General features: G+C 60.4%; 1 protein-coding gene across 1 annotated transcript; it reads left to right on the top strand.

The window, feature by feature from the left end:
* The first annotated feature begins 3,210 nt into the window (after positions 1–3,210).
* FAM53A (family with sequence similarity 53 member A) lies at positions 3,211–18,920 on the top strand. The gene is given in 8 exon segments (XM_070371909.1): positions 3,211–3,388; positions 3,516–3,590; positions 4,639–4,790; positions 9,289–9,343; positions 10,086–10,230; positions 10,232–10,643; positions 10,645–10,722; positions 13,638–18,920. Coding segments are annotated over 8 exon segments (1,380 nt in total). The 3' UTR covers positions 13,923–18,920.
* The last annotated feature ends 6,349 nt before the right edge of the window (positions 18,921–25,269 follow it).

Below are 25,269 nucleotides of genomic sequence, written 5' to 3'. Positions count from 1 at the left end.
CTTCCTCAGGCTTAGGCAACACTTTGAGAGGCTTTGGGGACAAAGTAGGGAACTCTTGGGCCCTGGAAGGCGCAAACGGAGGCAGCAATGGCCTTAAATCAGAAAGTGGTGGATAAGTTGTTTTTTTTTTAAGGTTTGCGCAGAGGGGGAGGGAGCTCGCCAGGGCACCTGGTCACAGCGTCTCTTAGTCTCTCTCTCTCTCTCTCTTCCTGTTGTTCTCACTTTTCTCTCCTCCTTCCTTTTCGCTACCCTTCTCTTTCCTTCGTTTCTTTCCCTTTACCCTCTTTCTCTCTTTTTCTTCCCTCCTCCCTCTCTTTCTCTCTGTATCTCTTTTTCTAACTTCCTTTCTTCCTTTCTCAATCTTGCTGCGTTCCCTGATTCCTTCCTTCTCTGTTCCTCTCTCCTTTTCACTATTCAGCTTTTTCTCTATCTTTAGATCTTTCTCTATTTTCTTTCTTTTTTTCTTTTTCACTTTTTTTTTTCTTCTCTTTTTTTTTTTTGGCTTGGGTGAAGCCCTCCTGAGGGGGTTTTCTGCAAGGAGCCGGCTCTGTATATTGTGTATTTTTTAAAAGCTCCTTTGTTTAAAAGAAATTTTTTTTTTAATCTTTTTCAGCCTTAGGCAATGGTCTGGGAGGCTTTGGATGTAAACTGGGGAATTCTTAGGCCCTGGGAGGTGCAAGCGGAGGTGGGGAAGTCGCCTTAAATCAGAAATTGTTGGATAAATTTTTAAAGGTTTGTGTAGAGGGGGAGGGGGCTCGCCAGGGCGCCTGGCTGCAGCATCCTGTAAGCCCTCTCACTCCTCGGGAGGAAGAGCACAGTCTCCCTCCTTTTCTTCGTCAATGGCAGAAAATATGATCTGCGCAGAAGGTGGAGACCCACTACCATCCACCGCTATAGCCTCTCCCATAGGCTATCCCACGGCCTCATGACGAGGGTCCAGAACATTTTTAATCATATTTATAGGATAAATTTTTAGTTGTTTTTTACCTTCACCCAAGTATCTAAATTAACAGTAGCCTCTTTAACAGTTTCAAGATTACTTGTACAAAGAGTTGCCATTCTTAGTTTCAGTGTTACCCATGTCAGAAAATTAAGTATAATAGAAGGTAAAGCTTTTAGCTTTTAAAAGATCAGGCTCTTCTTTGGCCTTTTAACTTCAGAAACCGTTTTCTCTCTCTAAGTCTAACTCTTTAACACTTTCAACACTTCCCGCTCCTCTCGCCCTGTCTATCCTACAGGGGGGTCCGCGGCACCCTCGAGTGGGGTCCTCGCCGTCCCGAGCCCTGGAAGAACGATAGGGCTGGTGACCCAGATTGTTCCGGGGGAGGAACAGTAGGCTGATGGCCCAAACTGTTCCAAGGGAGGAGCAGTAGGGCTGGTCACCCAAACTGCTCCGTGGGGGAACAAGAGGGCTGGTGACCCAGTTGTTCCGAGAACGGGAGCAAATAGGGCTGATGGCTCTGATTGCTTTGGGAGCTTACCTTGAAAGTCCCTGTCTCGGCGCCACCTGCCGGGGACCAGCCCCGGCTGATCCAGGGTATTCGAAGGAGAGACGGCGTAGGCGAAGATCAGGAAACAATTGCTTAATTAAACGTTAATTAAGGATATAAAGAGTAATAGAATGAGGATAGCTCAGTAAAATTCAGTGGAGAAAAGAGGCTGAAATAAGGATAGCTCAGTGAGGAAATTCAGTGGAGAAAAGAGGCTGAATAATTCAGCCAGAAGGTGAGAGAAAGAACGACATGGTGAGACCAAGTTTCGGTGAACAAGGCCCGCACTTTATTTTCCAAAGTAGTTTTTATACCTTAAGTTATGCATAGAGGATAATGGGGGAAGGGGTAGAGTCATGCAGTAAGCCAGGCTTTCTTCCTGCAAACTTAGCATATGCAAAAGCTTAGGTGATTTGCATCATCTTCTGGCCCGGAGGCCTGTTAACATTTTAAGACCCTTTCTTCAGAAAACTTATTTTTCTCTAAAGGTGATTGGTCAGGAGCCGCCCTCCAAAAGCATTAGATAAAGTTGCATTCCTACAGAGCAAAGGTGTGGTGGGCTATAACAAGAAAAAGAATTAACTCAAGGGTCCCAGGTTACAAACATTAAAGCTACTACTTACACCAATTCTATTAATCAATACACTGCCAGGGACACAGCAGGTAAGGGATATGGAGACTTAGCAGCAAACATTGGCCCAACAAGTGAAAATCCCTTCACCAATACAATTTCTAATCAATCTTTTAACTACTCAAAGGAATCTGTATTCAGACAGTTTAGAACACCTCATGCCTCTCACAGTTGGGAGGCTCTGAGCAATCACACGTGGCCGGAAAAACCTATTCAGGCAGTCTAGAGGACTTCCAAAGGAGTTTGTAGGTTAAACACTGTCACACCCAGGAATCCTTAACTGGAACTGTAAGCTAACTCTTTTTTCAGAGAGGTAGTGGGGGACAGCCCCCCGTAAAGTCAGAGGTGTAGGTGAAAGCACAAAGCAGAAAGTAGGCAGACTCTGGTTTTGGGTGTAAATGCTCGAGAATTTCCAGGGGGACTCCTGAGGCTCGATCCCGCCTTTGCATATGCCGAGCCTCCTTCCTCATGACCTTTGTCATGGGTGGAGCTCCTCACGCTGGCTCCCGGCAGTGATAGAATTCCAGTTGAGCTATTCCAGATCCTGAAAGATGATGCTGTGGAAAGTGCTGCACTCAATATGCAATATGCACTCAATACGCAATATGCCGGCTCCCAGCAGTGAGCTACCGGGAGGGTTTGACAGAAGGCTCTGAGAGAGCCTGGGGCGGCCAGCTCGGGGGGCAGGGGCGGTGTCGCGGCCATCAGGGGCTGGTGAGGTTGCAGCAGGGCTGGCCTGTCCCATGTCGGGGCCTGGTGAAGCCCCTCTCCCACGAGGGGCTCTGGCTGGGGCCCACGGGGCCTTGTGGGGCACGGCAGGGCGAGTGTTCTGTGGCTGCTCCCACCCGTGGGCGGGGGGCTGGGGTGTGGGTGCGGGTGCTGTGTGGCCGGCTCTGGTCCGGCTCTTGGGTCCAAACGCACTGAAGTGGGGCCGCTCCTGCTGCAGAGCTGCTCCGTGGGGACCCACTGGCCCTGTCCCAGCTTTCGGAGCCTCAGGGGCCCCAACTGTGTTGCCAGAGGTGGTCACCTCATGGGGGGACCCGGGGGTGCCACCAGGGCCAAGCGTGCCAGGGGCTAAGGACCCCGCGGATGGGCTTCAGACTGAAGTGCGCTGACGTGGATGTTGCGGACAGCAAGTGCCTCTCCTGGTCTGGAGCCAGCCCTGGGGGCGGTCGGTGCCTGTGGCGGGGCGAGCTCACGTGGCACATGCTCCTGCTGGGGGGAGGGCCCTGCGCCCCGGAGGCCCCTGTCCCTTCTCTGCCAGAGGGTGCGCCCTGTTTGTGCTGGGACGCCTCCCTCTTCCGCCCACGGCGACGCTGGCCTTGGGGCGCTGTTTCCGGGTCCTTCGGCAGGCCTGTTGAGACCCGCTGAGAGTGTGTTCACATGTGTTTTAGGATCAGAGGGCATCCCGGCATCTGTGGAAGTCTTCATGCAGCTTCCCCCTGGATCTGACCACGGATTTTATGATGGTGAGTGCCCCTCGCGATCCACGCAAGGCCCCTGGGGTGCTTCCCATGGCGAGGGGCTGTGCACCAGGCTTTGGGAAAGTGAAGCTGCCCAGATGGTGACCGGCGGTTGGAGGCGGGTCGTGGGCGCCTGCCGAGCCCCAGGCGGCCTCGGGGAAGGGGGTCCCCAGGCCTGGTGGTGGGTGGGAACCAGACCCTGCAGACTCCCGAGCCCCGTCCCCGCTTGCGGCTCAGTCTCTGAGCTCTAACTTCCGTCAGTGTTTCCTGATCGCGCCTGTAGCTGCGGTGCCTTCTCCCTCTGGCATCCTCTGTTTCCTCCCATCGCTGGGGTTTTCCTGTCCCTCCACCTCTGTCTGTGGCTTCCCAGGCTGGTGGCCCTGGCAGTGCCCACAGGCAGCAGTGGCCACGGGAGGGGGCCAGGGTGGGTTGCAGGTAGGGTGACCAGCCGCGTGGGCTCAGGGCCCCTCCTGTCTGGGCCCCGCTGCCGGCTCCTTGTTTCTGCGACCCCCGAGCTGCAGCTCCCCACTCCGCCCGGGAGAGACCCCCAGCTTCAGCTGGGGTTGGGGCTCTCGCTGGCTGGGTGCGGCGGGGGAGGGGTGTTTAACTGCCGTAGTCAGCACTCAACGGCCGGTCGTCCCTGGGGTCTCCCCGCCCCTGGCCGAGGCCTCAGTTTCCCAGCAGCTCCTCGCGTCCAGAGTGTGGCCGACTGTGCTCCTCCGTCTGGTGCCTGTTTGGAGCGGGGTAGGGGGCCCCCCTTGCTGGTTCCCACCCTGTCCACCCGCCTTCCTGAGATCAGACAGCAGCTTTTATTAGGTTTTCCAGGAGAAAGCTCGTGCGGTCGTTTACACACGGGAGGGTCTTAGGGGGTGAGTTTGTTCACTGCGCGGAGCCGGTGGGATGCTCGTGGTCCCGTGTGTGTGACGGTTTCTCTTTGCCAACAACAGGCACGGAGTCCAGAGAATCCTTGGAAATGGATTGCTCGTCTTTAAAACCAAAACACACACGTGCGGGTTAGCTCAGCACCCACAGCGGCCGGGGCCTCCCGAAACCTGACGTTCCAGAAGCCCGGGGCCCGTTGGCACAGATAGAGGGCCTGGGCGCCGGGCCACGGTCGCCCTCATCACCAAGAAGCTGCAAAGCCAGCGCCTGGACGACCTCGCCCACAAGAGCTACGATGCCGGCCCAGTGAGCTGCCCACCCCGGGTCAGGGGGTGCTGCCCGGGCTGGGTCTCAGCTTGGGGAGGGGATGGGGGTGGGTGGGCAGCTCCCCAGGGAGGCCCTGGCGTCCTCAGAGCTCAAAAAGCTCCCCAAGGTAGTGATGGGGTTCTGGCATCATTAAACCACTGTGAGTGAGAGCCCAGCTCCTGGTGGACACGTGTGGTCCTGGATACCCAGCCTGGACGTCGCCCTGGTCAGTAGCCACGCCCAGCGACGCCGCCCTGGCCTCTGGGCATGGCCCCTCCCAAGAGCCCGTCTTAACCTCTGTCTCCCTGGGCTGGCTTTTGCCAGAGGCCGAGCCGTGTTCTAGGTTAAGTTCCCATAACTGTCAGGTCACACCCGCCCGCTCAGGCTGCAGGTCCAGAGGGAGCCGACAGAGCGTGGGCACTGCCCGGTGCTGGGGTCCGAGCCTGCAGGTCTTCTGGGCAGGTGCTCAGAGCCGGCGTGCCCTTGGTGGCCCTGGGCCGGCTTGTTGCCAGTCTGGCAGGGAAGGGGGTGGGCAGGAGGGTTCACCTGGAGAGACATGGCCAGAAAGTCCTGTCTGTATTCTTCCCGCTCTGACACCGGGGCCACCAGGCCCTCTGCACTAGCGGGCCCGTTGCCGAGAGCCGTGAGAGGGCTAGGGTCCTGCAGGGGGTGCAAGACAGGGCTCAGAGCATGGGGACCGAAGCTTCGTGGGGGCTGGAGCCCAGTGAGGGGAGAGGAGCCCAGTGAGGGGCCAGGAGCCCAGTGAGGGGAGAGGAGCCCAGTGTGGGGCCAGGAGCCCAGTGAGGGGAGAGGAGCCCAGTGAGGGGACAGGAGTCTGTAGGGCCAGGAGCCCAGTGAGGGGAAAGGAGCCCAGTGTGGGGAGAGGAGCCCAGTGAGGGGAGAGGAGACCATGGGGACAGGAGCCCGTGGGGACAGGAGCCCGGTGAGGGGCCAGGAGCCCAGTGAGGGGACCGGAGCTTGGTGGGGACCGGAGCCCAGTGAGGGGAAAGGAGCCGGTGTGGGGCCAGGGCCCGTAGGGCCAGGAGCTCAGTGTGGGGCCAGGAGCCCAGTGAGGGGAGAGGGGCCCAGTGAGGGCACTGGAGCTTGGTGGGGACCGGAGCCCAGTGAGGGGCCAGGAGCCCGTGGGGACAGGTGCTTGGCGTCCCTTCTCAGTGAGGACCGGCGCTGGAGCAAAAGCCGCAGCCCGTCTGGGGAGAAGGCCCCCTGTTTACAGGCCTTGGTGGGGCCTGGGCAAGGAGCCCGTGAGGGGCGAGGGGTGCATGGTCAGGGAGGGTCAGCGTGTGCCAGCCTGTGTGGGTATGGCCTCAGTGTGTTGTGTCCCCTGGCGTGTCCAGCTCTGTGGATACAAACTTAGGTGGGTAGAGGGCTCAGCTTTTAAAAGTCTTAAGTTTAAAAAATACTATTTTGTTGAGGTGTACGTTGCATGGGCTTCCCTGGTGGCCCAGATGGTGAAGCGTCTGCCTGCAATGCAGGCAGACCCAGGTTTGATCCCTGATTCAGGAAAGATCCCCTGGTGAAGGGCATGGCTCCCCACTCCAGTGTTCTTGCCTGGAGATTTCCACGGACAGAGAAGCCTGGCGGGCTACAGTCCACGGGGCTGCGAAGAGTTGGACACGACTAAGTGACTATCACTTTAATTTTTCAAGTTGTAGGCAGTGAAATCTACAGGTGAGGTTTGTTGTTGAGTAGGTGAGTTTCCCAGTCGTGTTCACAGTGACTTTGTCCCCATCACCTCACACGTCTCTGTTGCCCGCAGAGGTCCCCGTGTGGCTTTCCGGCCCCAGAAGGCAGCAGTGTGCTCACTCGCAGGGTGCGGGTGCCCTGGAGCCTGGGATGCACTCAGCACCAGGTCCCTGGGACTCCGTGTGGACGGAGCATCGGCGGGCGTCCCTGTGGCCTGCTGGACGGTCCTTGCCTCCCTGGAGCCCAGCCCTCGGGCCGCGTCCACAGCCGACCGTCAGCAGCAATGCCGCTGTCTGCATTTGCGTGAGGCCTCTGTGTGTTGAGTCGGCGGCCTGCCCGGCCGTCTGTTGGCACTGACCCTGCTGTGCCTTCTCCCCGGTGGGCTGTGGCGGTGTCATGGCACTGATCTCGTGTCTGATGACCAACGAGATCACGGCCATTTCCTGTACTCCTGTTGGTGTGCAGCTGCTCAGTCGTGTCCGACTGTTTGCAACCCCACGGACTGCAGCCTGCCAGGCTTCTCTGCCCTTCACCCTTCTCTTGGAGCTTGCTCAAACTCATGTCCACTGAGTCGATGATGCCATCCCACCATCTCAGTCTCTATTTTTCCCTTCTCCCCCTGCCCTCAGTCCTGTACTCCTCAGAGTTTTTTACGTGCTTTTTGCTGTTCTTTTGCTCGTCCTTTTGGGGGGGAGAGTCGTGTGTATTTTTCTTATTGGTTTGGAGCAAGTCTTTGTATATTCTGGCTGTAAGTCTTTTCTCACCTGTGTTTTATGCAAATATTTTCTCCTATCTGGTTGGGTTTGCCTTGTCATTCTAGTTCATAACACATTTAATTAACTAGTTGTTCCTGGGGGTGCCAGGTCTTACTTGGGGCGCGCGGGATCTTTGGTTGTGGCAGGCAGGCTTCCTGTGGCGTCTGTGGGCTCTGGCGTGCAGGCGCAGTTGTGCTGCGTGGGGTTAGCTCCTCGTGGCATGGGGGGATCTTAGCTCCCCGACCAGGGATTGAACCCAGGTCCCCTGCACTGGGGGCCTCCCCGGTGGCTCAGTGGTAGAGAATCTTCCTACAAGTCAGGAGCCTCAGGAGACGTGGGTTCGATCCCTGGGTAGGAAAGATCCCTTGAAGGAGGGCATGGCAACCCACTCCAGTATTCTTGCTTGGAGAGTCCCATGGACAGAGGAGCCTGGTGGGCTGCAGTCCACGGAATCACAAAGAGTCAGATGTGACTTAGCACGCACGCATTCTCCCCTGCTTTGGAAGGAGGATTCTTAACCACTGGACCACCAGGGAATCCCCACCTTGTCACTTTCTTAACGGTGTCTTTTGATGAAGAGAAATTCCAAATTCCAATGCAGACAAATGTATCAGTGTAAATTAGTTTTCTTTTTTTTAATCCTGTTTAAGAAGTCTTTGCTAATTTGAGTCTGGGAGACACACTCTGAAGCGCTGCCCCCTTACTGCAGCCTGAAGCCTGCACTGTCTGAGCTGTTCCATGTGGGGCGAGGCAGGTGTGTGGGGGCGTGGCCGGCCGGCACCGCTACTCAGAACCACCACCCCTGCCCCGTCAGTGGTCTCTTGGGGCTCCCGTGGGACCCCAGCCGCCTGTTCTGTGTGTCCCACGGTCACTTCTGTCCTGGGCGGGAGACGAGGCCTGCAGAGAGCAGCCGGCCTCCCTGGGGACAGGCTGGGCGAGCTGGACTGAGGGTCCGGCTCGCCCAGCCCCTGGCTGCGCTCCTGTCCACTCATTGCACGAGTCATCACTGGGTTCCGCTGTCGCGAAGGAGGACTGAGATGGAGCCTCTGTGAGTGTGGAGGGGCGCCGGGACCCCCGCGAGTGTGGAGGGGTGCCGGGACCCCAGCCAACCCTGCCCCCCTACCGTCCCGGCGAATGCCCCCGCCCCCAGGGCACGTCACGCAGCTGGCCCTGTGCTGGGCACGGCAGGCACACAGCCTGGATCCCGCCCCTCTCGGCAGAGGCCTGGCCCAGCCTGCGTGGCTCCCTGCGTGGCTCTGTCTTGAACTGGAGCTCCGGGGCACTTGCTCACCAGCCGACCGGGCAGCCTGCATTTGGGCAGCCTGCATTTGCCCAGCCTGACTGTCGATGGGCCTCGTCCTTCTGGGTGATGAACCCAGCTTTTAACTTACTCCCTTCATGAGAACAGCAGAGAAGTTCTTTGTTTTGTCATGAGTTTGTTGTCCCGTGAAACGGTCCCCCCGAGGGGCTGAAGCCCCATGACCAAGCGCTGCGTGCTGTGGAGGAGACTCCAGGTGTGGGAGGCGGAGAAAGCTGAGCACCGCCTGCGCAGGAGGTCTGAAGGCAGCAGACAGACTCAGGCCTTGAGAGGACGCGGCTCCAAGTGGGCCCTCAACCTCCCGGGGCTACACCGTGGCCGAGCAGAGTGGCATGGGCTCGGGCTGGGCCTCATTGGCCGCCGCATCCTGCAGCTGCTTGCCTCACTGGACAGAGGGCCCGTGTCATGGTCAAGGCGGGACCAGCTTCCGAGGAGCCGCCCTGCTGAGGACAGCTGTGGCGGGCTTCCTGTCCTTTGCTCACCTGAAGAGTTGTTAGGCGTTTAAGTCTTTAGGAAAAAAAGAAAAAATAAACGTATTTTGAGGTCCAGACTTGCCGCAGCCCACAGGGTTGCAGAGAGTTGGACACGACTTAGCAACTAAATAACAACTTCTCCTTTTAATCACCCGGAAGGCCAGTGCTGGGGAAAAACAGATTTCAAAACAGGCCTGTTTCTGAGCTGTTCCTGAATCTGCATGTGTAAACCCACAGTACTGAAACTTCTTTCTCTTCACTTTCAGCATTCTGCCCAGAAACTCAGCAGAAGTGGCCACTCCTTCCCTTTTGAGACTAACAGTGAGTGTTTAAAAGCCCCGGCGGGTTTTCCGGGGCTGCTGGGGGCTGGGACCGTGGGCAGGGCCGGAAGGACACAGTCGCTGGCCCGGAGGCGAGGTCGCCCTCTGCTGGCCTTCCTCCCTGGGGCAGCGGCGTGGGTGGGGCCCGGGGCTGCCGCCCCACCTTCTGGAAGCTGCCTGCAGGGCGGAGGTCCTGTGGCTGCCGGTGAAAGGACAGGCGGTCAGGCGGTGTGCGCAGCCTCGGCTCCAGCGCTGCTGAGTGCGGTGCGTGTCGGGGTCCTGCGTGCCTGGAGGGCCGGGGGCTGCCGGCCAGCCCTGCAGTGCACGCCCACAGACGTGTGCCCTGCGGTCTGAGTGGGCTGGCCGCCCGAGTGTGGATGCGCGGGCTGGAGTGCGGGTGCGCGGGTCCGAGCATGGGTGCTCCAGCCCGCCCCTGGGTGCCCCCATGGACCCAGCCCTGCCGTCCTCTCCGACTGACCAGGCATGCTCGTGCCCCAGGGTCTCCCTGGGCGTCCTGCTCTCCTACCCAGGCCCTGGGCTCCAGGCTAAGGCCTCCTAGCTGGTGGTGAGACAGTGGAGCCTCTGGTGTTAGGGTCGCTGCGCCCCTAGGCGACCCCTACAGTGTGCGCTGGTTGGGGGGCGATGTTCCCAGTGGGCAGTGCCCCTCAGCACCCGCTGCCTGGAGGCCAGGGGTGTGCGCACGGGGACGGGCACCCCTCACCCCTCTCTCCATGTCTCCGCAGAAGAGCACCCCTGGGAGGTCGTCGGTGGACGGCGGCCCGTAAGAAGCCAGGTGGCCGCGGGCCCCGCCAGCCCCTCCCCGCCTGGCCCCCGCGGCCCCAGTGTAGGCGCGCTCAGCACCCGGGACCTCAGGGCAGCACCGGCCGCCCTCAGCGCCGCTCACCAAGTGGCACGGCCGCTCCCTGTCGGAGCCAGAAGAGCTGGCGTGCGGCGGGCCCCTGAGGCGCCCCGGCGGCCCCAGGGTCTGGACTCCGGTCACCAAGAGGCACTGCCACAGAAGCAGGAGCGCCTGGTTGCCGGGCCGCGCCCTCCCGGCCACCAGCGCCGCCTCGCCCCCTGCGCTCTGGCCGGCCCCGGGCCTGGGCGGGCCACCAGAGGGGGACCGCACGCCCTCCCCGCGACGCTGCCTGTTGCCGCCGCAGGAGCGCCTGGTGCCGGAGGGCGCAGCCCCACCGTCGGCCGGCAGCGTGCCCGCGCCCACACCCATGTCCACGCCCGAGCCCAGCCGCTGTCAGGGCCTGCTCTGCTGCCACTCGCAGCCATGCGTGCGCGCGGGGCGGGAAGGGCCGGCAGAAGCGCGGGCGCGTGGACGACGCCCGCTGGCCGAGCCCGGCCCTGGACTTCCTGAAGATGGCCCGGGTGAGGCTCCCTCCCGCGTCCGGTGCCGGCGCGCCGCCCCCCACCCCACCCCCGCCCCCATCCTGTTCCCCAAGCTCCCCAGTGCTCCTTGGAGCATTGCCCAAGGACAGACCCACATGTCCGTGTTTGTCGGTTGTGCCTGGGCCTTGTGGGTCAGCTGGGCCTGGGGCTCCCGTGTGTTGGGAGATGCTTCGGGGGCGTGTGCCACCCCACAGTCCCTCCCTGTTGGCTCTGGCCTGCCTCCTGGGGCCCTGCCCGCGGAGGGTGGACTCCTGTCCCCCTCGGTCTCTGTCCGCTCGCTGGTGGAGAACCTCGTCTGCCGGCTGGCCCGGTTCTGTGGGCTATCGCTTGCTGGTGGAGAACCTTGTCTGCCGGCTGTCCGGTGCTGTGGGCTGTTTCCTTTGTCCCGCATCCCCCGTTTCCTGCAGACCAAGTCATCCCATTTGTCTTCACGGCCGTCTCAGATGCAGGCGCTGTCCCCGGGCATCTGGTGACGCTGGAACCCAGAAGCTGACCTGTGGCTTCGCATGTGGGTGCGGCCTTTCCATCAGGAGATTTCAGTGGGGTGCTGGGACGCCTCCATCTGCGTCCCTGGTTCTCCAGGGAGGCCTCGGCCCGTGCCGCCTGGGGAGGCTGGGCCCAGGCCGGTGTGACCCTCAGGTGACCGCTTTTGGTGCTTGTGTCCTGTGTTTGGTGGACCGTGGCCCCCCCAGCCCAGTGGCAGGGGATGAGGGCCTTGGCCGGGGCAGGTCGGCGGAGGTGCGTGTCTGCGTGCCTTCCCGCGGCCAGAGCCCCAGTGCCGGGCTCCGGGTGCTCCGGGCAGTCAGGGGCCTCTCCCTCGGCCATCCGTGGCTGTGGCCGTGGCTGTGGCCTGTGGGCAGGGTCAGCTCTGGTGCGAGCACGGACACTGGGCTGTGTTTCCATGAGGGAGAGAGGTTGAGCGTTTGTCTGGAGAAGGCCCGACGCCTCGGCTAGGGGCATGTGCAGCGGGGGCAGGTCAGCTCTTGGCTCGCGGGACGGTGTCTGTTCAGGGCTGCGCGTGGCCGGACAGGTCGGGTGTCCTCCCTACTCTCGGCTCAGTCTCGGGGCCCCTTGGCTCCAGCCGCTGAGCCTGGGTACAGTCCCTGTCCGGCGTAAGTCGGCCGACGCAGGCAGGCACGTTCACACTGGCTGTTTTGCACACAAGATGAGAGACCCTGTAAGATCGAGGGCCCCTGATTCAGACTCAAAGTCTTGACCTTTGATTTTTTGAAAAAGTATTTTTTGTTCACCTGGTTAGATGTAGGTCACCATCAAACCGGAGCAGGACCGCCCAGTGACGAGAGTCGTGCGTATCGGTTCAGGTCCCCTGAGCAGCTCGGACTGCCCCCTGTAGTTTTGTGACACCTTTTGGGCCGTGAAGTAGGTGGTTTCTAGCTGCGTGTGGCCTGAGCCAGGAGCGTCCCGAGCTGCGCCTTTCACACTTGAGCTGCAGTTGTGATCACGGCTGGGCTGTGTCCCGGCCGCAGACAGATCTCTGGGCCGCGGTCCTTCTGCCTCCCGGCAGGTTTCCACCATCCAGCAGAAGGCCTGACCTCTGTGCCGTGACTTCATGGGTGGAGAAGTGGGGAGGGACACGTCGGCTCTGCCACCGAGTGTGCGGGGCTGGGCCCGCCCTGCAGTGGGGGGCAGGTAGGAAAGTGACCGTGACTGGGGAGTCCACCTGCATCTGAACGCAGAGGAAACTCTTTCACGAACCCTCATTTCGTGACCAGAATGTGTGGCCAGTTGTCAGGTCTCTGAAGACTTGATTCTTCAGTTTCACTTTCCAGTGGCTCACTCGTTGCAGTAGAGCAGTGACGGCTGAAACCAGGGCGTTTGTCTGCTGGAGCGAGCGGCTCGAAAGTGCTGGCTCCAGAGGGACCACGGGGGGCCCGGGGGCGCTGTTCTGGGACACGCGTTTCAGGACCCTGGCTGTGGGGGGCCCGGGGGCACCGTACCCCATAACCGCTGCCCACACACTTGTGGCCACCTCGTGCTCTGCCAGTGGCCTGAGAAACCCTGAAGCGTGCAGTGACGGGTCTGGGGCAGCGTGGCCGTGTGAGGAGCTGCTGCTGTGTGCATGCCCGCTGCTCCGCCCAGATCAGGACCTCAGGGTGGCTTGGTGTGGCCACTCGGCCTCGGCTGCCCGTGGTACCACCGAGGAGAGGTGCCTCCGAGCGGGTGGGCATGTGTCTGTTGCTGGGGCCGGTGCTTGGTCTGGGGGCGCAGACTGGGGATGTGATTGTCGGGGGCAGGGCCCTGGCAGGGAGGAACTGGCCATGGTGGGCAGGAGCCCTGTAGAGCCCGTCTCAGCCGGGCGCCCTGGGCTGGGCGGGGAGATGCCTGCTGGGGCAGAAAAGGGTGGCGGCTCAGGGGAGGCTCCGGTGTGGGGTGTGTGTCTCTCTCTGGAGTGAAAGGTGAGGACACCTGCAGTGTGTTTGTGTTGAAAGCGGAACCACTGGAAGAGGGAGGGGCCTGGGAGGGGCCTGGGAGGGGCCTGGGGAGGGGCCGTGGGGGGCTTGCCTGCCTGGAGCTGGGGGGCCCTGATGGGCGCCTCCTGAGGCTGTGGAGGCAGAAGTTGGGTGGTCTGCTGAGCGGGGCAGCTGGACGTGGACCCTGGGCCTCTGGCCCACCTTCCCCTGAGTATTTCCTGGGACTTTGGACACAGCTTTGGCCTCGGGGCCCGGGCCCCCATCCCCAGTGGGACCGCCTGCCCGAGGCAGGGGTGGGTGGGCAGGGCTCTCAGAAGGTGGCCCCCAGGCAGGGAGAGTGTGTGGTGTTGCCAGAAGACCAGGGAGGTTAACATGGACTCGGGGACCCTCCGGGGCCAGTGGGACACCGCGTTGCCCGTGACCTCCTGGAAGTGCCTGAAGCTTGCGTCTCTTCTGTTGCAGATTCTGAAAACTTCAAAAAGCCTCTGCCCTCTCGATTACGAAGACGAGGATGAGGAGGACACCCGAGTGAGGATGGCCTTGTCCTCCCCGTGTGACCCCTGTGGCCCTGCCATGCGGGGCCCAGGCCTCCGCCCTACCAGCCCTGGCCTGGGGTCCTGGTGGGGCTGGGCCACTGGCGAGGGCGGGAGCGGCGGGGACCCGGGTGACTGGGACAGTGCTGGCGAGGAGGGCGTCCTGCCCCGGGGCCCCGGCGAGCTGGACCTGGAGCAGATGGAGAGCTGCTGACCGGTGGGCGGGCCTGGGGGCGGGGCCTGGGGCCTGGGGCGGGGCCGGGCAGATGGCGGGCGCCTCGCCTCTTCCGCGCAAAGGCCCGGGGTGTTCTGAATGTGACGTGTTCCTCGGATTCAGCCTTTCCTAAAGCAGTATTTCGTATTTTTACACTTTTGCAGTTCTGAGAAAGCATCTCTGTTTTGAAACGAACTTTCGGATGGGTGTTCTGTTAACAGGCTCTGTGTGCAGACTGGCGTGGCCGTGTGTCCTGCACACGGTTCAGCTTCTCGGGACCCCACGGCACGGTCCCCGCGAGCCAGCTGCCCTGTCTGGAGCAGGGCCGCGTCTCGGGCCGCCGGCCGGGGGGCTCAGGGCCGAGGCTTTGGGCTGGTGAGGACGGTCCGGCCTCTCGTGCCCCTCCCCAGGCAGGTGCCGGGTGGGGCAGGGGCCGGATGGGTCTCCGTTTGTTCGTTCTGACTCAATGAAACCCTGAGATTTCCACCAACGATGTTGACCTGAGGAACTTTGGGTAAAAAAAGGAGTTTGAGACAGCAAAAGGAAATGTTTATGACCTTTGCAGACACGTCCTTGATTTTCTTTCCTGAGAACTTGTCATGGGGCCCCAAGGAGAGCGAAAGCACCTTCTGAACTAGTTTGGATGTTGGCGGAAGGCAGGCAAAATGGGGAGGTGGGCTCGTCCTGCTGGACCCCCACCCTCAGGCCTCCGCCTGTAAGTGCTGCCTCAGTGCTGGGGCCCCTCCTGGGGACGTCGGGCTGCCTGCCAGGCGCTGGCCCGTCTCCTGCTGGAACCCCAGCAGCACCTGCCTGGTGGCCGGAAGGGTTTTTTCCCATTGACGTCAGAGAGGTCTGTCTTCTGCTACAACCTCAGCTGCAGCCTGAGGCCCCGCTGCCCTCAGACACACACTGTGCTCCTGGCTGTTCCCCTGGGTTGGGGGGCTGGATGTCCGTGCCCCAGATGGATGCAGAACGGGCCTCCTGCCTTGTTCTGAACAGTCCACCTGTCCCATCGGAGGCTCCCCTCCACTGGTGGCCCCTCTGGGGTGTTGCCTGGACGGCGGGGTTTTGGAAGCTTCTCAGACTTAGCTGAAAGAGGAAAGGTCAAAGATAAGGGGATGGGGGGGCTGCAGAGCACGGGATGGGGGGTGGGGGGTGGGACGGAGGCCTCAGAGGACATTGCAGGGCAGTGGCGAGCCGGCCCGAGAGCCTGCAGTGTGCCTCCTGCTTGGGGGCTGGGTTTGGAGGGTTGGTCTCCTCCCACCAGAAGCCTAAGATCCACCTGAGCTCAGCCAGTCGAGGTTCAGCGGGCGTTTGCCAAGCCCTGAGTTCAGGGAATAAAAGGATAAAGTCGAACAAAGAGGCAACGGGTAATAAAATAGGGGCAGAAAGGGAGGACTTTGACAGAAAGGGAGGACTTTGACAAGGCTGCCACGAGGAGGCTGGGGGTCTTGCCTCTGCTGGACCCAGAGGATGGGCCGGGCGGGATGACCGGGGAGGGACAGTGGCGGGGGCGAGAGGAGGGACGCAGCCCCCGAGGGCAGCAGAGATGCTGACGCTGGTGAGGGGGCGCGGTGGGCAGGAGAGAGGCAGGGTGCAGACACAGGCGCTGGAGTCAGAGCCCGGGGGCGCCCTGCAACTGCAGACTGTCCTGCAGAGACCATGCCCACCCAGGACGGCTTTGGGCAGACCCCACGGGACACACAGACGAGGTTCCGGGTGGAGACACGCCCCTGAGAATCGAGCCAGGCCCGGGGACCCTGGTGTGGACAGCGTGGGGGGACCGTGGGGGTGGAGCTCAGTGGCAGCTGGAGTCAAGGGTCAGGGTGGACAAGGTTGAGGGCAAGCAGGGTCCAGCTCCTGTAGCCTCCACACCAGCCCTCCAGATCACAGTGGGGAGAGGGCCCTGGTCCCCTCACTCAGGCCACCAGCCTGGAGGCCCCAAGCCCCTCCCCACGTGTCCCCGGGGCCTCTGACCTTGGCCGCCCACTCTCAGCAGGGCCCCTCCCAAGGGTTTCTGCTCGGGGGTCCCGTGGAAGGGGAAATGACACCCCCTCCCCCGCAATCATGCACCTCTTTCTGCTTTTCTGCAGGTTTTTTAACTAATTTAAAACCTATTTAAGTTGATTTTGGTTATTTATATTGTCTTAGAACGTTGTCAGTTTCATCAAGAGAATCCCACTCTCTGACTTGTTACTTTTAATCCCAGCCCTCTGCCCGCCTCTGGGCCGGCTGGGCCTCTGTGTTCCCTCGCTCTGTTCATTAGCCCGTCAGACGTTTGTTTATTTTATTTATTTATTTTGAGGCACCAGCTCCTGGATTTACTGAGGAGTTCCCCCATTTTTCTTGTTTCCAATTCATTAATCCGCCTTTATCTGTACCCCCTCCTGCCTCCCTGGATTTACTTTATTGTTCTGTTTTCCCTCCTTGTGTCCAATGTTTAGTTCATTTATTTTCAGTCTCTCTTGCTCAGTAATAAAAATATTTAAGGCTGTGAATTCTCCGCCAACTCCTCCTGAAGCTGGCTCCGCGGACGTGCGGTCTCTCTCTCTGTACAGCTGTAAAATCGTCTGTCACGGTAACTTTTATTTGCTCTCTGACCTAGGAGTTATTTAGGAGAGTAGCTTTGAATTTCCAAATCGTCTGGCTTCTTTTAAAGATCCTTTTAGCAATTTTTAGGTTCACTGCATTAGCTTAAATAATGAGGCCTATAAATGTTTTATTGCTTGGAATACAGCGAGGTATATGTGCATGTGTGTTCATGCATGTGCATGCATGTACATATGTGTACACATGTACACCTGCACCTATGCCTGTGTGCACACGTGTGCACACACATGCACGTACTTGTGAGGACCTGTGGGCCTACGCGTGTGCATGCGCACACATGCATTTGTGCCTGCCCACGTGTGGCTGCATACATGCGTGATGTGTGCACGTGCACACACATGCACACACATGTACCCATGCACACACGTGCACATGTGTGTACACGCACCTATGTGCGCACACACAGCCACACGTGAGCATCTGTGGACCCGTGTGTGTGTGTGCAGCATGTGTTTGCCCGTGTGTGGCTGTGTCCATGTGTGATGTGTGTGCATGCACGGGTGTGTATATGCCCCTGTGGGGCTGTGCCCAGGTGCACACACATGCACACATGTGGAGAATGTTCTGTGGTTTCCAGCCAGGTGAAGGCTGTCCAGACAGGGCCTCCGGGAGGGGACTCAGGCCTCGTTCTCCTTCAGTTTTGTCCACCTGCTCCTGGGTTTCTGGCCGAGGTCTGGGCACTGGAGCTGGGCTCCCCAGGTACTCACAATGACACCCCCGATCTCATGCCCCTTCGTGGGCCCAGATGGCCAGGACTGCTTGTTAACAAGCCACAAAGACAGCTTGAAGCCCCACTGCTGGGCGGCCTGGGAGAGGCTTGTGGGGGACTGCTGTGCTGGCGCAGAGGGTGGCCCTCATCCTGGTCCTGGCCCGGGTGTGTGCCAGGTCTCCCCTCAACCCTGAAACAAGGAGTGGAGCTTGGAGCGGACCCAGGGGATTCAGACAGAGCAAGCCCAGTTTTACTCCCAGTCTGCTAATTGTAGAAAATCACGTGAATGCTGAGCTTCTGTTTGTCTATCGAGACGATCATGTGATGTTTCTCCTTTTATCTGGGGGCACTGGGGGGCTCAGACAACAGACACCTGTTCCGCCCAGTCCTGAGGCTGCAAGTCCCAGGTCAGGGTGCGGGCGGGGCAGGCTCCCCCGAGGCCTCTCCTGGCCATGTAGACGGCATCTCCGCCCTGTGTCCTCACGGGCTCTCCCGCTGAGTGTCTGTGTCCTGATTCGTGTCCCTGTAAGAACACCAGGCAGCACTGGATCAGAGCCCACCCTCGGGGCCTCGTTTTAGTCACTTCTTTAAAGACCGTGTCTTGGACTTCCCTGATGGCCAGTGGATCAGAATCCAGTGCAGGGGACGTGGGTTCAGTCTCTGGTCCGGGGAGCTTCCACTCGTCGGGGAGAAACTAAAGTCCGTGCTGAGCTTGTGCCCCGGGAGAGGCCCGCAGACTGCAGCGGAGAGTCGTTCCCGCTCAGCACGACCAGAGAAAGCCCGGCAAAACCGGAAATGATGAATAAATGCGTTAACTAATTAAGTTATAGAAAACAACCCTGCTTCCAGTTTTTTGATCTTGGCAAAGTACGTGCAATGTTTACCATGTTAACCAGTTAAAAAATGTATTGGATTATAGCTGACTTACGATGTGTTAGTTTCAGCTGTACAGCAAAGTGACTCTGTTACATGTATATCCCCTCTTTTTCAGACTCTCCACATGAAGGCCGTTACAGGGTACTAAGGATAATTCCCTGGGCTATACTGTAGGTCTTTATTGTCTGCTTTATATATGGTAGAGATGTGCTGTGTGCCGTGCTCAGTCGTGTCCACGTGGACTATACAGTCCATGGGATTCTCCAGGCCAGAATACTGGAGTGGGTTGCCATGCCCTCCTCCAGGGGGTCTTCCTGAGCGAGGGATGGAGCCCAGGTCTCCCCGTTGCAGATGGGCTCTTCACCACCAGGGAAGCCCATGTGGTAGGTACACTGTGTGTCTATCAATCCCAATCTCCCGATTTATCCTGTCCACCTTCCCTCCTGGTAACCACAAGTTTGTTTTGCACGTCTGTAAATCTGTTTCTGTTTTTAGTTATGTTAAATATTGTATTTACTTGTTTGGCTGCACTGGGTCTTCGTTGCAGCACGTGTATCTAGTTCCCTGGCCAGGGATTGAAGCCGGGACCCCACGTGCCGAGTCCCAGCCACTGGGCCACCAGGGAAGCCTCTCTGCTTCTCTGTTTCACACTCCAGGCAGGAAGTGCGTGCATGTTGCTGGGCAGCCACCGCCACCGTCCACTCCGAGCGCCTCACAATGAATCTTTTATGGTTACAAATTGACCCTCTTTGTCTCTACTGATAATCTTGATTAAACTTAATTTTGTGTATCAGTAAAATAGCTATAATCTCTCTTTTGATTGCCACATTCAGCACTTTTGATGGCCTTCATTCCTTTCAGTAGATCTGAGTTTTCACTGGGTATCATTTGTCTTCAGCCTGAAGACCTCCCTTTGGCATGTCTTGTAACTGTGGGTGTGATGGCTCAGCTTTCATTTATCTGAAAATATCTTCATTTTGCCTTAATTTTTGAAGGATAGCTTTGTTGTACATGGAATCCTGCTTTGTCGCCTTCCTTTCTTATTTTATAAACTTAAAAATTTTTAAATTAGTTGTGCTGGGTCTTAGTGGCGGCACGTGGTCTTTGCTCTTCACCGCAGCGTGCAGGACCTTAGCTGTGGCGTGTAGGGCCTAGTTTCCTGACTGGGGATTGAACCTGGCCACTGGACCCCAGGGAAGTCCCTCCTTCCTTCTTCAGAGAAGCAGTTCCATTGTCTTCTGGCTCGCATAGTTTTTGGTGAACGGTCAGAAGTAATTTGTTGTCGCATTGTAATGCGTCTCTCTCTTTTTCTAAAAAAAAAGCTTTTGAGAATTTCTCTTTAGTTTTGGCTTTCAGCAGTTGGCTCTATCTAGGAATGGTTTTTCTGTGTATTTATCTTGCACGGTTGCTGCTGTTTCAGCTAGCTTCTGAGCTTAGTGGGTTGTTAGACTTTTCTGTAGTCTCCCCTCTCCTGTCCTCGGGGCCTCCGGCTGCTTGTATGTTAGATGCTTGATAGTTTGGGTGGTTGACCAAGCCCTCCAAGCCCCCGTCCCTGCGGGCAGACCCCCTGGGCCAGCCTGGCACCCACCCTGGGTGTCCTCGACAGGCTCGTCTCTCTGCAGACTTCAGTTCTCCCGGCATCCCCAGCTTGAGTGGTGACAAGTTGTCTTCTCATCAGGAGCTGAGGGCTCCACCATCCTCAGCCTTCTGACCAGAAGGGGATGTCAGCAGGGGTATATTTTTACATCCTTTTGTGTTAAATCTTTTGGTGACCGTGTTTGGTAGGTCTTTGGTGAACAGACCAGAGTGGTTTTCTCTGTCCCGCCTCCAGCTTGACCTGGAGAGATGTGTTTTTGCTTTTGTTTTTCACTGACGGTCGATCTTCTGTCACCGGGCCCCGCACCCTTTGTCTCCCTCTCCTAGCTGTGACCCCAGGACTCCTGTTTCTGCTCTGCAAGGGGGCTCCCCACTGCCATGCGAAGCACCCTTGTCTTGCAAAGCCTGAGGTCTGCCAGGTCTTTGCCTCCCGCTGCTGCACCAGGACCTTGGTCAGTTTAGTTCTGGCCCTGCCCTCTTGGCTTCCTGTCCTCTTCTCGGGCACGGGCAGGCTCGTTTTACCCACAGGATGTTGACAGTCCTGTCGTGCACTGTCAGGATCCCTGCATACGCTGCCCCCCCGCCCCCCCGATGGCTCCTCCTCGCCCCCCAAGGAAGCTCATGAGTGGCAGGCTTCCCTTGGCTGCCCAGCCCTCTGCAGCAGCCCCACTCCCTGTGAGCCCAGGAGGTGCGAGCCGTGGGGCATCTCAGAGGCCGCCCTCTGCCCAGCGAACACCTCTTCAGCTCAGGCACCGTTCTCTGGCTCCTCTGTGTGCCCCATGCTGGGGTCCCTGCCCAGGGAGCTCCCTGTTCAGCTGAGAACTTGCTCCGGGAACAAGAAGCTGTGGTGACAGATGACAAATGAGGCCCGCAGCACTGCACCGACTGTAGCAGGGAGAGTGTTTGTGGTGCCCGGGCTGAATGCAGCCCTGCCAGTCCCAGGCAAGACCCAGGCCGCGTGCACCCCTGGGAGGCGGGGGGATGGAGACCCTTGCTGAGGCAGCACCGGGTGAGGGGGCACGTCGCAGCCCCTGCGCAGCCGGGACCTCCCTGGGGAGAGGCTGCGGAGAGCCTGGGCGGGCACAGGTGGGCAGGTACAGGTGAGGGGCCGAGGCTGGGTGGACGTGACAGTCATGGGACAGAAGTCTTACTGCTCTGATGTTATTTTCCTAAAAGTCTTACACTGAGACATCTTTTTATTCTTAGCATATGGGATTTATTGATTTGGGTGTTAATCGCATACATTACTATACATTCAAGCTATCTAATTGTCTTTTTAAAACTTGTTTTTGAGATGAAACTCATGTTACATGAAAGTAACCATTTCAAAGCGACAGTCAGTACACTGATGGGGTTGTGTGGCTACCACCTCCAACCGGTTCCCTGTGGCCCCAGAGAAGCCCCGTCCTTGGCCATCACCACTCCAGCCTGCTCTGGTTCTGTGGTTTGCCCCTTCTGGACTTTTCAGGGAAGTGGAATCTTACAGTGGGGGCTTCCCAGGGAGAGAAAGAGACCCCTGGGAGGCGGGGGGATGGGTTCTGGGCCGGGTGTCCCCACATGGACAAAACTCATTCTCCTGATAGTGTGGACAGGGGCCGGGCCCAGGGAAGCAGCTGCGTGTGCCCTTTGGCCCCCAGCTGCCCTCTGGCTGGGCCTCCAGAGTGCACGTCCAGGATGCCGGTTGGTTCCAGGAGGCCCCTGGTCACTCACCCTGCGGCTGGGTTTTCCTGCTGTGGCCTATGGCTCCACCTGCGCTGCCCCTGACAGCCACTGGGTGGCAGCAAAGATCGCCCCGGCAGTGGCCGAGCCCTTGGCCGGCCTGCTGGCCGGTGGGCAGGCCCGCACGGGTCTGGAGCCTGGGGTGGGTGGGTGTGGGCAGACCCTGGGGCCCAAGTGTGGCAGCGATGGTGCCCCCGTCAGGCCCACCCACTTCAGTGCCCTCAGGGCTCCTGGGCCTCTTCCTCCTTCCTAGAGAGGGTTGGGCCTAGGGAGAGCATCAGTGCCACGTCCCAGAGTGCTGGGCACCCTGGGGGTGTAGACAGGATGGGACGCCCATCCCCAGGGAGGCCCAGATGCCTAGGGGCTTTTCAGGGGAGCAGGAGCCCTGGGTGGGGTGAGGCAGGCGAGTCGTAGGTGTGGCCCCGTGGCTGTGGGTGTGGCCCCCGTGGCTGTGGGTGTGTCCGCTGGGCTTACTGAATCCAGCCCTGGTCACTGGACAGTGCACTTCACAGATGGGACTCTGACTCCAGAGTGAGGGGCTTGCCTAAGGCCATGGGACTCACACAGCCCTAACATTCAGGGGTCACTGCATGCTGAGTGGGCTCCCAGAAGGGCTGGGGAAGTTGAGGTTCAAGACCCAGGCTACCACCAAATTGCTGCTTGAACTCGGGAGAAGCCGCTCTGCCGAGTGGAGATTCTGGGAGCAGCTGCTCTCTGGGCCAGCGCTGGGGGTGAGGGCCTGGGGCCGCTTCGCCTGGCTCCCAACCCAGGCCCCCTCTGCCTGGCCCCCTCCTCCGCACCCCCTCTGCCTGGCCCCCCTCTTCTACACCCCCTCTATCTGGCCCCCCTCCCCAACACCAGCCTTGGGGGCCCCTCCAAGCCCCTGGCTCAGCCTGGACACTGGCCCTGTCTGGTCAGTGAGTTCGGCACGTGTGCTAGGAGGATATGTAGGAGGGGACCCAGGACAGATGGGGAGAGGGGAGGGCGGGTGGGCCCTGCAGGGTTCTCAGTCTGGGCCCCTGGAACCTCGATCCTTCGGTTACTGGTGTAGAGACGATAGCATGTGTGTGTCCTGGGATTTCCCTGCAACCAGCTGTCGTCGATGGCGGGAGCTAGTCAAGGGCGGTGCCACCAGCTAAGCAGCTGCTGCAGCCTCGGCAGGGCCCTGGCCTCGAAGGTGGAAGCGGTGTCCCCTCTGCCTGCTGGGCCAGGAGGGCCCTGTGTCCTTGGGACTTGGCGGTGGGGACCTGGGTGGCTGGGAACACAGGGTGGGCTGGGTGGCTTCCCAGCCAGGGGCTGTCAGGAGTCCTGGTGAGGCAAGAGGCAGCAGTCAGACAGAGGAACCCTCGCGGGCTTGGGCCCTAACAGTCCATGAGCAGACGCGACCCCCACCCTCCCTGCCGGTGGGGGCCGCGAGGCCTCCCTTCCACATCAGGCCCAGCAGAGGCAGCGGGCCCTTCCCTTGGAGGTGGGCCGGGTGGGGGAGACTGTCCGGGCCTCCCCGGAACCGCCGTGGTGCCCCAGTGCTGCCCCCAAACCCCACCAGAACTGGAAGCCCAGCCCAGCCTCCCCAGTCCCTGATGCCCGGCCCTCCTCACGTCTCACCCTGACGCGCCCACCCCCTCCTGAGAGGTCACCTGAACGTGGCACCAGCCTCCCCTGCTGCTCCCGCCGCCAGTCTCCTGTGGGCTGAGAGCCCGGTCCCGTGGGCACCAGATCCTGCGAGGTTGATGGGCGCTGGAGCTGCCCGGTCTTGGTTCTGGCGGCGGGGTCGGGGGCGGGGCGGGGCGGGGGCCGTGGGGGGGGGCAGGGCGGGGCGGGGCAGGGGCGAGGGGGGCGTGTGGGGCGGGGCCTGGGGTGGGGGGTCATGTGGGGGCGGGGGGCGGGGCGGGGCCGTGGGAGGGGGCCCGGGGGCAGGGCGACGGCAGGGCCGGGCTGGGGCCGGGGCGGGGGCTGGGGGCGGGCGGGCACGTGGGCAGCCCTGGGGCCCTGTTGGTTACCTGTTTCCTCTTGTCCTCCTGCCCTCCGGGCTCCGCTCCAGGCCCGACCTCAGCGGCCAGGTGACCCCTGCCCTGTGGCGCCTGTCACCCAGAGGCCGAGGCGAGAGCCTGAGATCCATGTGGTGAGGGTGAGGCCGAGGGCCTGTCTCTGCTCACGTTAGCATTGCGGGGTTCACGGACCCCCCTCAGCCTCCCTGAGGCCTCGTCAGCCCTCCTGGTTGGCCCCCCCGCCCCCAATCCCCACCTGGATCCATGCAGGGTCTTTGCGAGCCTTCCGCAGGCTGGCCTCAGCCCTCCCTGCCCTGCGGTGTCGGTCAGCTTTCCATTGTGATCCTGCTGCGTGAGGGATAGCCCAAAGGCCAGGCCTGGGGACCAGTGTCTCCCTCTGGGTCCAGCATAGACCACATAGGCCCCGGTGCACGGCACCCCTCACAACCACTGGTCAGGTGAGTGGATGCCACGCCCCGAGTCTTGGTGGGGAAGGGCACCTGGTTGGGCTCCCAGAGGGCTTGCACCGTGGGACCCTGCCCTGGGGGCCAGAGCCTGGTCCCAGACTCCAGCTTCCCGCCTCCTCTCGATCCGCGCGTTGCCCCAGGGTGCCCTGGCCCTGACCGCTCGGACTGAGACCCTGGATGCTGCGTGCCTCTCGGCCGTGGGCGAGGCACTCCTACAGGAAGGGCTCTGGGTGAGCGCCCGCAGCCAGGAGGACCCTCCCTGGCGTCTGGGAACCACCCCAGGGCCAGCCTTCCCTTGGCGAGATCTGCAGGCGGCCGGCAGGGAGGCCAGCCTGGCTTTGTCACTATGTCCTCTCTGGAGGGCTCTGTTACCGCTCCTGAGGATGTAGAAAGCCCGTCGTCTGTGGGGGTCTGCGGTGGACGTCTCCCTGAAGGTCCTGCCTGGGATCCCGCTTCCCCTGGCCCTCCCCGCAACGGGCAGCTGGCTGCTCTGTGGTTGCCCCTGGGCCTTGGGGTCTGACTGTCGAGCTCCAATCCCCCGCTGAGCTGCGGGTCCCTCTGGGTCCCTCGAGCCCTGTTGTCTTGTTGCCCGGGGCCTTGGAAGCCTTTCCCACGGCCACTTGGCTGAGAGGGGCACGGGACGGTCCCATGTCCCCACAGGCTCTGCCATCTGGGCATGGTGGGCTGTGCGCTGGGGCCTGCCCTCTCTCTCTGTGCGTCAAAGACAATTCCCTGACCCTCACGTGGGGCGCGGGGGCAGTGGTCGCCCCTACCCGCTTTCACAGACGGGAGGATGGGGCATGGTGTCCAGGGGGTGAGCTGACCTGAGCTGCAGGTGGCTCTCCCACCCTCTGCCAGACCTACCCTGTCCCGCTGGGAAAAGGGGCCTCTCTGCTCCTCAGCTCCTCAGAGGGGCACCTGGCAGGAGGCGGCCTGCTGTCTCCGTGGACAGGGAATCTCGACAGTGGGACGGGTGGCCCACGGCAGAGAGGCCAGGCCTTGCCCCTCTTCCCAGGCGGGGGCACTCGGGGTCCTGGGGGTCCCGGGAGAGGATGCCTGTCTCCCGGGCTGGGGGCTGCGCCCCGCCGGGCACCAGGCTTCTCGCCGCCCACAGGAGACAGGCCGTCAGCGCTGCCCCCTCGACTTTTTTCTCCTCCCCAATTAATTAATTTAAATTGACCATTAAGTCAGCCGAGTTTTTGATTGATATTTTCATTAGCAGCCCTGTCCGACGCCCCAGGAATGTATGGTAATGTCCGATCTGCGGCCGCGCTCCCCCCGCCGCGCTGAGTTATGGCTGGCACCGCGCGTCTCCCAGGGTAATTTGAATTCAGATGAGCTGCCGCAGTGTTCCGGAGCCTGGCGGCCGGCCGCTGACGGAT

This window comes from Bos mutus, chromosome 6 (genome assembly GCF_027580195.1).
Source record: "Bos mutus isolate GX-2022 chromosome 6, NWIPB_WYAK_1.1, whole genome shotgun sequence".
Lineage (NCBI taxonomy): Eukaryota > Metazoa > Chordata > Mammalia > Artiodactyla > Bovidae > Bos > Bos mutus.
Note: the sequence above shows the minus strand (reverse complement) of the source record. Positions and strands in the feature narration are given on the sequence as shown.